The sequence below is a fragment of the Aythya ferina genome (assembly GCF_964211825.1).
Source record: "Aythya ferina genome assembly, chromosome: 3".
Classification (NCBI taxonomy): Eukaryota; Metazoa; Chordata; class Aves; order Anseriformes; family Anatidae; genus Aythya; species Aythya ferina.
Window position 1 is genome coordinate 31,833,593 of NC_140298.1, and position 14,056 is coordinate 31,847,648.

General features: G+C 35.7%; 1 protein-coding gene across 5 annotated transcripts in view; it reads right to left on the bottom strand.

Annotated features, from left to right (window-relative positions):
- HEATR5B (HEAT repeat containing 5B) overlaps positions 1-14,056 on the bottom strand; it is a 57,241-nt gene that overhangs the window by 32,985 nt on the left and 10,200 nt on the right. For all 5 annotated transcript variants that reach the window (XM_084512684.1, XM_084512686.1, XM_084512687.1 and 2 more), the window contains exons 9-20: positions 13,558-13,713; positions 12,526-12,776; positions 12,002-12,113; positions 10,642-10,794; positions 10,270-10,369; positions 9,365-9,474; positions 8,814-8,977; positions 7,979-8,154; positions 7,321-7,426; positions 4,695-4,885; positions 2,961-3,120; positions 812-1,001 (exon numbers count right to left, since the gene is read on the bottom strand). In XM_084512684.1, the coding sequence (XP_084368810.1) occupies positions 812-1,001; positions 2,961-3,120; positions 4,695-4,885; positions 7,321-7,426; positions 7,979-8,154; positions 8,814-8,977; positions 9,365-9,474; positions 10,270-10,369; positions 10,642-10,794; positions 12,002-12,113; positions 12,526-12,776; positions 13,558-13,713 (1,869 nt within the window). The remainder of the gene's footprint in view (positions 1-811; positions 1,002-2,960; positions 3,121-4,694; positions 4,886-7,320; positions 7,427-7,978; positions 8,155-8,813; positions 8,978-9,364; positions 9,475-10,269; positions 10,370-10,641; positions 10,795-12,001; positions 12,114-12,525; positions 12,777-13,557; positions 13,714-14,056) is intronic.

Sequence of the window (14,056 nt, forward strand, 5' to 3'; positions counted from 1 at the left end):
CATTTAAAAAAAAAAAAAACACAACACTGAATTACAGCAAAATGTAACTTGCAGAAGATATTCCACCTAAGTATCTTTATTAATAAAGTTCATGACACTTCAAATCAAGATCTTGTTATACAGCAAGCAGATATCAAGTTAAATTAAGTCATCTAGAGACATTTCCAAAGTAGAATTGTAAGCCCAATTATTTAGAATTAAAATTGTACTACTGCCTGACTCTATAACACTGACGTAAAAACCAGCCTATACACATTCCTAAAAAATCCCACTAGGTGAAAGTTAACGATCCATGCTATCTGAGCCACATAACTTGGGATACAGTGTACTGGCACGGCAAGATCTTATTCTCTGTGGTAAAGTACTGTGATAGAATAACAAGAATAAGTGGAAATGAGTTATTGTTCACATTATCAATGATGTCAAACTTAAGCTCTTGCCATCAGTCAAAAATAAAACTACCACTATGTTGAAGAAGCAAAGGAAAAATCTTGCCCTACATAAAACATACACACAGCAAGGGTGTTTTTCATCTTTTACTTACCATGCACGTTTGTCATTAACCAGAACACCATACATCACTGTAACTTCTTTATATAAATCTCAAACTGAGGTGTGAAGGGAAAAAAATAAAGGAACCACCAGTAGACATAAAACAGACTTGAGGTTCCTTCCAGGACCCTGGATTTGTCAAAGCCTTCCCCTACTACCCACAACCACAATAAACAAAAACTGATTATCTTCCATTTAAGGACACGATGCATTGGCTTTATACAAGTTAATTTCCCTTCCTCTTCAAATTAACACTAACCTTGCAGCTCAGGCCCAACAGTAGTTATTATAGCCCCAAGACATCGGCCTAAGCACTGATGTACTTCTGTATGTGATGGTGGAACAGTTAAGAGCAGAGTAAGAACTAGAGAAAGCGTTGGCTCCACATATCCACGGTACATTGGTCCACTAGAATCTACTATCAAGGCAAGTGAATGGAGAGACCAGGTCTACGAAAACAAAAAAAGGAAGAATATTTTGAGTAATACATTTAGAAAACGAGTATGTATGTAGATTGAACCTAGCTCTGCACAACCCTGTTTACATGTCTAGTTAGCTTCTCTTACTCCAGAAGCGTTTCAGATGTCCAAAAAAACTCAAGCAATCAAGTGGGAGTTGAGATATTTCTAGCGTGCTGTTTGGCTGCCAGCATTTTTGTGGATAACGAAGATGACAAAGTATTTGAGCAAGAAATGGTCAAGCACTTTGAGAAAGAAAAATAGAAACACAAACAACACATCCACTTTAAAAAAGTGGAGGGAGGGAGGGGAGGTTGGGGAAGAAAAGTGACCCTTTAACATGGGAAAAAGGCAGTCATTTCTGATGTAGAACTGGATGCAGATTCCAAATTCCGAAGCAGACAATTAGCTGACAAAGTCCTTAGCTGGTAGGGCCTGTGATATTATAAGTAGAAACTGATTTCCATGACTAGCTGAAAAATTCTCATGCATTTTCCAATGAATTTTCTTTTTAGGTGGTGCAGAAGAAAGCAGCACTTTAAACATACAGCCAGTGTACTATGGGATAGGAAAAAAAAAAAAAAAATCAACCTATTCAGTTATAAGTAAATTACAAAATAATTTACTGCAAATGTCCAAGCAAGAAAAAGAATTTTTGGTCACTAAAGTTTCATGTGACATCAGCGTCTCTGACAGACCTGAAAGCAAGAGATATCTCTCCAAAAGATCCTATTAAGTGATCACATTTCAGAACTTTCTTCATTTAAATGCGATGCAATTGCACTGAAGAGACATTATGTTAAGAGAGTATTACAGTTACAAAGCTAGATTCTTAAGAATCAGCTAGAAAATTTCCCTTAAAATTGCTCAGTTTTCGTCCTCTCTGATGCAACCCAAAACCCATTAACACTAGCAATCACATGAAGCTATTTTAACAGTCCTAAGCACGTATGTAGTACATTACAGCTGTATGTACATTCTCATTTTTGTGAATTTCCATTGCTCATGTTCACATACAGCTCCTGCATACCTACATTGCAGATGAGATGTAAAAGCTTAGCTTTTCACAGTTGCCTGTTATCATACTCTTAGTAGAAAATAAGATAGGCATACAAATTCCACCTGGCTTCTAAATCCTTGCCCTTTATAATTCAAGTTTTTCATAAAGCAGTAACTCCTTCCAGTTTAAAGATGAATGATTAGCAAGTACATGCTTTAAAATTATTTGCTCACACATAAAGCTAGGTTATATATGCAAACTGAACTTTGACTTACTGTGAATAAACTTAGGAAATTTAAAAGTGACTTTAAATTGCATTTAGTGTTGTGTTTTTTGTTGTTGTTGTTGTTGTTTTGTTTGTTTGTTTAACATCTATCTCCAAACAAAGCTAGTCTTGTTTTCCCAAACAACAAGCTGCAAAAGCATAGGTTATTTTCTTATTGCCCTGAGGGCAATACAAACAAACAAAAACCACTATTTTTTGTTCTATCAAATTCATAATTTAAACCAAGATGAACATGCATTTATGTCTTCACGTAGTTACTGGAGGCTTCACCTTCTCAATCTGTGGGTATAAGGTACCCCTAATCAAGGATGGCATTCAATTTCCTGCTGCTAAAGCACAGCAGTCACTTACAATCATTTCCTTGAGTTAAGTTGAAAAAAGAATGGCTGGAAGTTAACTGTTCTATGGTAGAATTACAGCATGATTTTTGAAGAACAATAATTACAGACAAGACGTGGCTTTTACTCAAAAAGGATTTCCTCTTTTCCCCTTCTTTGGTAATTCTAATGCTTTGATAGATTTCATTGCTGCAGTAAAGAAAGATGCAGCATTTTTCCTTCTACCATTCAACTCCACATTGTCAAGAGGAATGTTCTGTCAGAATTAACTTTGAATTCTAATCCTGAACATTTAAAAACAATTCTGTGGTAATTGTGTTTTTTACCTGGACTTCAGGAGAAGTTCCATCTTGTGCCAAAGCCAAGAGAATACTGACGCTAGTTTTCAGATGCTGCCCAGAACCTATTCCACCAACATATCGATGGAGGCAACCCAGAGCCAAAGAATGTCCCGTTCTTGATACAACATCTCGAGCAGATTTTAACCTGTAAACATTTAAATAAAAACATGTCATGTAATTCACTAGATTTATTACAAAAACTCTTCAAGTACCATAACTGTGCAAACGACTGCTTCTAACAGAATTTTGCTGTCCGTGTTACACGACTGTAAGAAGCCTTAACCAGAAAAGCAAAACCAATATACATAACCTATGCTGCTATTAAACTGGAATACATATAAAGCATGTCAATAAAAAAAATACATTTTAGTGATTTTCTTTCTTCATGATCGTAACTTGACATTTTAGATGAGCAAGTGTTTTAGAAGTATAAGAATATAGGAAAAGTGCCCAGTGTTTACCAATGTTTCACAGTAGACTGATTTAGTAATCATAAGAGTCATTGCTAGGCCACTGCAGTGAAAAGAAATCAAGAACAAAAAAAATGACAAAACATACACAGAAATTATGATGGAATCCACAGCTTCATCTTCCACTGCAGACAGCTTAATACAGCTGCCTTTTTCTATAGCTGCATTCTGAGATTTTTCCAATAGCTTTTGTAGTAGTATTTTTATTAATGAACTTAAAACACGAATAGCATTCTGAATGACCTAGCTGCATGAAATAGTGACTCGCTGTGTGTTTTCCACAATTCTTCTGCTCAGAATGCATGTCACATACATGTCAACTATAATTAAAACCCTCATCAGAAAAAAAAAAAAAAAAAAAAAAAAAGAGATAGAAGAAGGATATCCTAGTTAGAAAAAAGATTTTTTTCTCCTGGTTGTCTATACATGTCAGAGAAGCACGCTCATAGCCATTAGTAAACAACAACAGCAGCAGCAGCAGCAAGAAAGTAAATGCAAATGCCATACATGGAAAAATGGTTTGGCAGTGTCAACAGACTGGCAACCATTGTTAACTTGAGTCCTGCATAAGAAACCAAGGGAAGAGTCCCAGTAGCGGAAATTCAAGGAACAACCATGAAGATGATATACTTCATTACAAGATGAAATAATGGAGAAAAATTGAATTACTCAGAGGTAGGAGACTATGTTCATGTAGCATGGCCAGCCAAAAGACATGCTGCAGCCCTGAGGTAGGAGCATTCAGATCCACAGACTGGCTGATGTCTAAAATTTAAGCTGAAATTGGGAAATATGTTGTCTTGGTATATGTACCAGGTATCCTTCTAAAGAGCTGAGAGTTAATGACAGAATATAGAAAAAATAAATGGGCCAGTAGGTAAGTTAAATTGATATGTTAGTGGTTCTATTTCATCAAAACATCTTTCTATCATACAATTCATGCTACAGGCATACTTAGTGTAAGCTGAGTTTATCTACCTGAAGCAGTTTAGTTACCTTACAAGTAACTCATGAAAAACCCTTCATTTGTATCATTTTGCATTCCAAGTAATGTAACAAATAAACTTTTATTCCTGGAAGAATCACACAAAATAAATCCAAATTTGAAGACTGTTTCAAGATTTCTTAGACCTATATAATCTTTATAATAAAGCATGGAGAGAAAGAGTAAAAAAAAAAAAAATGCTATTTCATAGAAGAATTTTCCAAACTATATTTTATTTCCCTTTATGAATCAAAGCCAACTTACTTATCAAAGCTGTACTGAGCCATTCTAGCAATGAAAGTGGCTTCTCCAACCACTTGAGCCATTCTGCCAAGAGCTTCTCCTGCTGCACATCTCAGAATAGGATTCGGATTATCAAGGGCACCCATCACCAGCGTCAGAGCAGATTTGCGAACTTCTTCTGGTCCTAATGTGCTTTTGTTCTCAGCTAAACCCTACATGAACAATTAAAAAAAATATCAAACATTCCAAATCAGGGGAGGAAGGAAAGAGCAACACTACTGTAAGATCTTCAGTTAAAAATTACATATTTAAAACTCAAAAACACAGTCTTAGCTTTGCCAGCACTCTACCTATTTCACATACAGAAGATGCATTACACCAGTCTTTGTTATCAAATTCATTATAGTGTTACACACACACACCTCAATGCTACTGAATCTTAACTAGCAGCTGGCTTGACACAGGATAACCAAAGGAAAAGATAAGAAAAGAAGGGGGGGTGCTTTAAATTTAACTGTAATATCTCTTTATCAGACAGAAAAAACACAGCTAAGTTGCATTTCTTCAAGAATCAAATAGATTTTAAGTACATGAGAACATTTTTTCTTAACATTTATATATTTGAAATTGTATATTGTATGCTATATAAGTGTGTTACAGAGCAATAACACTAAACACTGTTTCTGCAGGTTCTCCGGTTTCCATATTCCTTTAATAACACACTACCTTCCATTATAACTTTAAAGAAGTCTTTACTTTGGGAAAAATAATCAAATACATGTGAAGCACTGCATGTGTTATAGAGGAAGAAGCTGATGGCTCTACCATAGATTCTCATTTTCTGTTCTGAAATCCTCATTTCAGCTCTTAAACTTTTGACAGTTCTTTGGCCTTTTGGCATGGCATGGGAAATCCCAAGCTCCTTTCTCAGAAAATAGCTTTCAACTTGTCTCATTTTTCAGCATGGCTCATATTTCTAAGGACAAAGCAAGGAAGAGAAGCCTTTGCCAGTGTGAGATCTGTGACAACTTTCTTTTCAAAAACTCTACTAAGTTCTACATAAAGACTTGACATTTCACAGGCAGCTTTTGGGGGGGGGGGGGGGGGGGAACTGACTTTTGCTGCTACTATAAAAACTTTACCCAACTAAAGGTTCATACGAAAATGTGTTTTGCCCAAGTCTGCCAGGATTTTGCAGTCCAGTTCCCAGAGTACTCTAATTAAAATGCTCCAGATCACATACATAAATGGGCTTGTGTCCTGGTTTCAGCTGGGATAGAGTTAATTTTCTTCCCAATAACTGCTATGGTGCTGTGTTTTGATTTACAATTGCTTTGTGTATTCTTTTATCATTAATATTATTTTCCCCTCATTTTCCATCCTATTAAACTATCTCAACCTAACAGTTTTTACTTCTCCACACCCCCAGTCCGATTCTCTCCCCAGTCCCACTGGTGGGGAGGGACAGAGAGTGAGCAGGTGGCTGCATGGTGCTTAGCTGCCTGCTGAGTTAAAACACAGCAGTATGCCCTTCAGCTGTACATCAGGGCTGAGGTGCCTTAATTGAAAGCTAGGAACCAAACTGAAGAGGGAGCCATTCACTATCTAAAGCATGAGACACCTAGGCTAAAAAGCCTGGGTAATTATCTTATAGTCAAGGGAGAAGAGTGTGTCATTGCATCCTAAAAGAAGTGGGACAATTCACTCTCCATAGACAGTCCTCTCTCCCCATCAAGTGGGGATCAGAGACCCATTAAAAAGCAGCTGAAGATAGGCAGTCATTGTTTGGATGGCAAAGGTCAGACAAGAAGAAACCCATCCAATCTTTAATTACAGTCTAACACTTCCATAAGGACAGCTTCCTCAGTGCACAGGACTCAGTTGCCCTGAAGCTGAAGGATGATGACATAATGGGGGAAAATCTGACAGACTCATGAATTGGAAATCCATACAGAACATCAGAAAAAAATCTTGAAATACCTTAATAAATGTGACAAGTAGAAAGAAAATCTTACACTGAGACACTGTTCCACAGAGCCTCGAGGTAATACAAGTCACTGAAACCAAGTACTTCTCTCACTTACTGTCTAGATTCCTGACTTCATAGCATGAGGATAGATTTCCAAGCACAGATAGAGCACAAATAATTGTAATGAAGTCAGTGGGACTTGAGCATAAGCATTTAAAATTCTATATTATATTAAGGAGTCTAAAGAATAAATAGTTCAGACATCTAAAATGGAGACCCAAGTTTATCTTTGTGTTTCCATGAGCCTCACCTGCACAATACTCATCTGCAAAGATATGAGGGGTGTTTTTTTTTTTTTTGAGTATGTATGACAAAGTATTTAAATCCCTAAGTACAGTGCAAAGAAAATTAGAGCGGTGAAAAAGAAGATAAAGACAATACTATACAGACATGAATCTCATCTATTCTTTGTACTCATACATGCAGATGAGCTAAAACAAAGAACATCTGAAAAGAGGGGAGGGGAGAGAGGGAGGGAATTTGCAAGGTCTGGGTTTTGTTTCCAAAAGTTTAAGTATTAACTTCAGCAATGTTCTTCTAACAGCCTTTTGTACAGAACACAAGTCTACAAACTAAACTGCTGAATTTTCGTATCTACTACAAGTTCACAGGTTTTACCTTCAAGGCACTAAGAACAGCAGTAAAGATATTAAGCTGCACAGCTTGCTGTCGAACACCTTTAGCCTGCTTGACACATTCAGCAAAGTGATCCAACATCTGTAATCTAAAACGAAGAACATAATTTAAGTGACATTCTTTCAAAATGCAAACCAAAACACAGCTGGTAAAAACTGCACACAACCAAAAGGCCTTTTAAATTGGGTCATAGAATTTATGCTTCAGGGGCTGCAGAAGGCATTCACCTTAGGCAGAAAAGGTAGTGTTATTTTGAACGTCACTTTGCTGACTCTTCTTTTAGATTAATTCATCCCCATTTTTGGAGAAAACACCACAAAGAGAAAGCCATTATTCAGATACATTTGGCTGTATAACTAGAAAGTTATGAGGTCAAGACTGGAAAAATGCTGCCTCTCCACTACCATTCAAAACAATGTTAGGTTCCATGTTCCTATTACTGTTCCTATTATTTTTCCCATTTAACCTCATGCTGTGAAGTGTTACTGTGAGGAGCATTCCCTAAAAGATACCAAGATCAGGAGTACAATGAACAATCTAGATACATAGCTACTCTGCAGTTCCCCAGCCAGATCTTTTCATAGCTAAAAACAGTACAGACCTCATTGAATTTTGAATTTGAATATAAATGTAAACTGACCTATGTTTGTAAGAGACATGAGGAAAAACCACACCAAAAAGAGCCACAGATGCATCGATGACAGATACTCCTAGCGGAAGGGGGCCAGGTACAGCTTCACCAGCAGGGATACGCAAATAAATCGAAGATGGATCATGCTCCAAAGCACCACTTCCAGATGCACTGTTAGGCTGAAGCTGCAAAATGCCACATATGTGAATACCTCTGAATATACCTTTGCAAATAAAAATCTTATCTAGAGATAACCAAAAGATGTATGCAGTAGCTAAGAACAATAAACTACCTTACAAACAATTAAAAGCAACTGCAGTGTCTCCATGCACGCATGCATTAGCATTTACAGGGCCAGTTAAATCCCTGAGGGTAAAACCAGTTAGCATCTGGGTAAGTGCACAAACTATGACTCCTGGTAGAGGATATGGAAATCAGATACATGTATGTATTTAATTTCTGATACCCATAGGACCTTCTGAAGTAGCAGCTTCTGACCACAAACCGACATGTCAGAAAAAAGATTATTCATTCACTCAGAGCACTGAGTTACAATACAGTATACTAAATGGTCCATTTGGGTTGTAATGATTCTCTACCCAGAAAAATTTAGAAATGGTATTATGATTACTAGCATTCCTATCACCATGAAAATACTTCCTAACCATCATTCTTTCAGGAAACACATCTAATCAATTGACTACTTTCTTTAAAAAAAAAAAAAAAAAAAAAAAAAGGTAATTGTGTCAACACTGGTAGCTTATCTGAAAAACTTTATCAAGAGAGATTCCCATAGCAACACTTGCTTCTTTTTTGTATTCATATTCTTCTGTTTTTACATTACCTGGTCTTCAATGGACTTATGATCAGTTTCCTGCAGCCAAGAGCCAAGAAGAACACTGTCATCGTAATGACAAAGAGACCTCAGGAGTGATGTGGTTGTATTAGCAGAGTTGTCTGTCAAAGTAAATTCTGCTACCAATTCACGAAGAAGTGCATTAAATGATCCTAAGACAACAGACATTAAAAAGTATCATTATTGCTTTTTATCCAAAACATTTCAGCTACAGATCAGGCCAGCCCCCTCAGGATGACAATCCAGATTCTGCAAAATCTGGCTCATCCACATGATCATGTAGACATAATGAATTAATAAATGTTTGCACATTTAAGCAAGGAAACAGATATTTGGTTGAAACTGCAGTTCTGTGGAAGTCTTTATATATGCCTGGTTGGACTCAATTTGCTTTTTTAAACTTTTAGGAAAAGACAGATGTGTACTTTTTACTCAGCCACCTAGTGCTACATGGCTGGTCAAATAAAGATATCACCAAAAAGACACTCAAAGTACAACTTTTACTTTAACAATCACTGTCAAAAAAAAAACCAACATACCTTCATATGTCTTTGGAGGTAATAAAGCCAATATATCATAAAGTCTTAAACGGACCATCGCTGCACTAGCTTTCAGATGAGCTCCATGTGCTTTAATTACCGATGGAATGCTACAGTATCCAAAAACAGAGACAGACAGAAACATTGCAGTTACTGAAAAGAATATTTCTTATTTCTTTTGAGAAGATATGCCACTAGCCAGAAAAGGAAAACAGTGTTCAACAAACTACTCTGATGAGTTACTTCAGCATTACTCAAATAACTAATTCTTGGAAATAATTCCAAAAAAAAAAATTTTTTTAAATTTCAATTTAAACTGCTGCTTAAACAAAAGAAAACAACAACAACAAAGAAGCCCAACCTGTGTTTTATCTTTTATTCTGTAAAATATTTCAAATCCTTTAATTAGTACCTTTTGTAAAAGTATATTTATTGGTTAACATCTAGTATACCAGTAACTTAACTTTCTTGTCTTTTCAACATGAAGCAAACCTGGAAGTAAAAAAGCTCATTGAAAATCCAAAACACAGTTAAGAAAACAAAAATTGGGAACCTGAATTAAAACAAAGTAGTCCTAGTGTTTCAGCTCTGGGTAAAAATAAACATAAACAAAAAGCAGAAACAGCAGAAGAATAGACCAGTAACTTCCTCTCAGTACTGAGATATATATATGTATATATATATAATATATATATTATAAAATATATAATATAATATATATTTATTATATAATATATATTTATTATATTTTATATATTATATAATATATATATTATATATATATACATATATATATATATAATATATATATTTTTTTTTTTCAAAAGACCATTTCTTTATCTCACAATGTGCTTCTAAAGGTAACACAAATACATTCTATTTTTTTTTTTAAACTGTCTACTTACTGTGACATCATTGTCATGGCACATTCTATGGGTGTCATCAACTTCCTGATCACATCCTCAGTAAGGAGCTCAGGACAGTGAGCAACAAAACTTCTCATAGCTATTAACAAAATATAAATTAAAATTTTACTCAGAAGTATAAAGCAACGTACAGATCCGAAGAGGATATAAAAAAGCAGCAATTAAAAATATTTATTCCATGTGTGACATATTCATAAGACTACATACCAAAAATAGGTCCCTGGTGAAAATTTGACAAGTCTTACTCATGTTCAGAGAAAGAAGGGAAGCTAAGGCAGATTTCTCTATAATATTTACGACCATGTTCTGTTTTACTGTGTGCTTGTAAATTTTGAAATTTCAAATTCTTACCACACAGAGCTCCAGCACGGCCTTCCAATGTTACTTGCCATGTGAAAGAATCCCCTCTTGCCTTTTCTGCCTCCAGCTCCTTCAGAGAACGTGGAAACACATTTCGCCATAGCAGCAACATCTTAGGGAGATGATATCGAACAACAGAAGGACCTATTTATAAAAATAAATCAATAGAAGACTGTATAATAAAAATTTGTATTAAACTAAGCACAAAAAATCTGCCATGAAGGCATCTGCTCTTATAACTATTTTTCTCTTACTTCCCTTCTCTTCCTACATCTCCCTACTTGAATCTCCTTTATTCTTCACTGTTCTCTCATTCATAGGTTACAAATGTTCTATACAGTGAAGGTAAGTCTGTTTGTTGATATTAGTACTAAAAATAGGGACTAGCCAAATCTATATGCTGAATCATATATGTAACTGCTGACACTTGTCTTTTTATTCTGACTTTTAAGTCTTATTTTTATATTACTGTTATGAAGGCAAGCTCCTTAGCCTATTGCAACTTATTCATATGATAGAAAAATAAATGACAGTTACTGACTATAAACATAGTTTTCAGTCAAATTTAAAGCAAGCTTCTGAAAAAGCTCTAAAAAATCCAATGCAAGTGCATTACAAATATATTGGAGGACAAGCAAAATAGTGCTACACTGTTAGCAAAATGTTGGCAACAATGGAATGATGTAGAGAATACAAAACATAAATGGCATTTGCTGAGAGATCAAGATACTGAAGGACATATCAAAGCTTTATCACATTTTCCATTATAAAACCAGAAACAAATGAACAAAAAAAGATTGCTGCAAAATTCATAAAATTCACTTTATAACCTGTCAAAATATAGCATCCAATATTTCTGTGATGGCATAAATAAACAGTCGTACATAAGGTTGCTTTGTTTTGTTTTGTTTTTAAAGACAACTGAATAGCTTTTAAACTGTTAACACCCCTAATCAGTATTACTGCTCACCCATGATATGCTTGCAGCTTATTGAAAGGCTAATTATATTTTATTTGCAGTTTGTTTCTTGTGCACCACTGAACTGATTAGTACTTTTCATAGAATGACTAAATGCTAGGTTTCCAAAACAAAGCAAAAACAACCAGAGTAGATTTTTTTTTTTTTTAAAGTTATGTCACCTTCTATTACCCTTCAGCTTACATGAACTCTAGTATTTCTGCATCGTGAGCATCACCGCTGACACAAATGAACTAACACTGCTTCCAGTGGTATCAATGCCCTAGTACTAGACACTGTACTGATTATACATAGCAACTATTTGCTAGAGTGGATAACCAGAAACGTTGGGCAAGCATTATAACAAAACCAAATACAACTGTTTTTACAAACCTAAAGTCATAAGTGCTCCAAGTAAAAGCCATCCAGCTTGAGTCCGTTGCAAGGAAAGTCTGCTGTTCTGTGCAGCAGTTCGTAACAGATCCTCAGCAATACTAACCACCATCTGCAATGTCATAAAAATGGATTTCAAAAAAATAAACTAAGCCACTCCTACAAATTCACTCTTACTAATCTTATGTAAAATTTAAATCGATCTTCTATAAAGAGCAGGTTACATTTCATACAGATAATTGGCCTTTGCACATGACAATACAGACAGTAACATTCTTTTGAGTAATTATTCATTAATATGACCAACAAGAATGCAAATTTGGAAGAGGGATGGGAAAAAAAAGCTGGTAAATATTTTAACTGAAATGCTACAAACAAGCACTCTGACCATTGCTCTTGCTAGGTACAAGGCCAATTTCATGACCCTTTAACTTGTTACTATGTTAGACATTTTGCAAAACAATTACTTCTTGAAAAAAAAAAAGCTCTCTCTGTGCACTCCCACCTGAAGATAATTATCTCACCTTTCCTTTAGCATGAGGAATGCCTAAGGGACACTGATGCACACCACCTAATAAAGCAGCCATTGCAAAACTGTAGCCACTGACAGCTTCAGGGGAAGTCTTCAGATTGTTGAGTCTTTCTGCACATCTATCTAAAAACGGAGTCAACTGAAAAGGCAACGCCACAGCTACACACCGCAAACACCATGCGGCAGCAAGTCGAGCAGCCATGCTGGGATGAAGAAGAACTGAAGTTACTGTCTCCAACAGGCCTACAGGAAAGAGTTTATAGTTTTAAAATTACAATATGCTTTTTCACATGCGTAAACACGTAAACTGCATCAATATTAGACAGGCAACATGAAATTTAAGAATGCCAGAACTGCAGTACTTGAGTTTTTATAACTTTGCCTTTTTCTTTAAGGAAACCCAGAAGCATTATTAGCATTAGCTTGCAGTTCCGCTGGAAAAAAACATGGGTATCCACAAACCAAAAAAAAATAAAATAAAATAAAAAAATAAGGACTACAGTTCCACATTACAAATGTGGATTCAGATGTTAAAACAAGCAAGAAGAAAATCCCACACCAGCCCTGGTCAACTCAGGTTAAATAACAAGCTTTTTAAACGGGACTATCCACAGCTTCATCTCCTGACAAAATGCCCCTAGTCTTCAGGTTAAAAAAATAAAATAAAATCTATCAAGGAAATACTGCTTTCCAGAAGCATGTATTTCAGACCTTGTACAGTAAAACAATCTATTTCCTTCAATACCATTATTGGAAACTCATTGATGCTAAAAATCACAATTTTACTCATCCTGAAAAGGAGCTTTAGGCAAAACTTCCATCAAAAAAATTACTTGAAACTGTCAAACTAAAGTTAGGGTACTATACACAGTGAGCAGGACAAACTCAGCTATAGAGAGTACTACAGGGGATGACAGTTTAATTGATTTCTTTCTTACACATTAGTTTTCTATTTAACTAGATTGTAATCATATTTCATATCCACTGCTCAAATATCTCAACCTATTTAAGTTTACCTGCATACCTATAGAGGGTTCTTGAATAAGAGGAGATGCAGTGGCATTCAGACTCTGAACCAGACTACCCAGTTCTTGGAGAGCACACACCATTACATGCTGGCTTGCAGCTATATCGGCAGCTCCTGCTTTATTTTCACTGTTAGCATCATTCACAACTGCTTCTGCAGAAAAGAAAAGTATCTCGTTTAACTACCATTTGAATCACATATACAGGATATAACATATACAGGATAGGAAGGGAAAACTGAGTTTTAACATCAACCCTAAATATTATAATAAAAACACAAGTTTGCCTGTAGCATGAGCTCACAAAGCAAATGCATCCTGAAGAAAAATAAGTTTTAAAGCTACCAGCCAAACATAATCATCCAGAGTCCATGAAAAACACATGCCCAGAAGTTGCTGTGGATGGCACTGCACTAAGAGGTAGGATTCACACTGTAACCCAGCAAAAGTAAGCATATCCACATGCAGCATGTGTGTATTGTATCTATGTATACACAC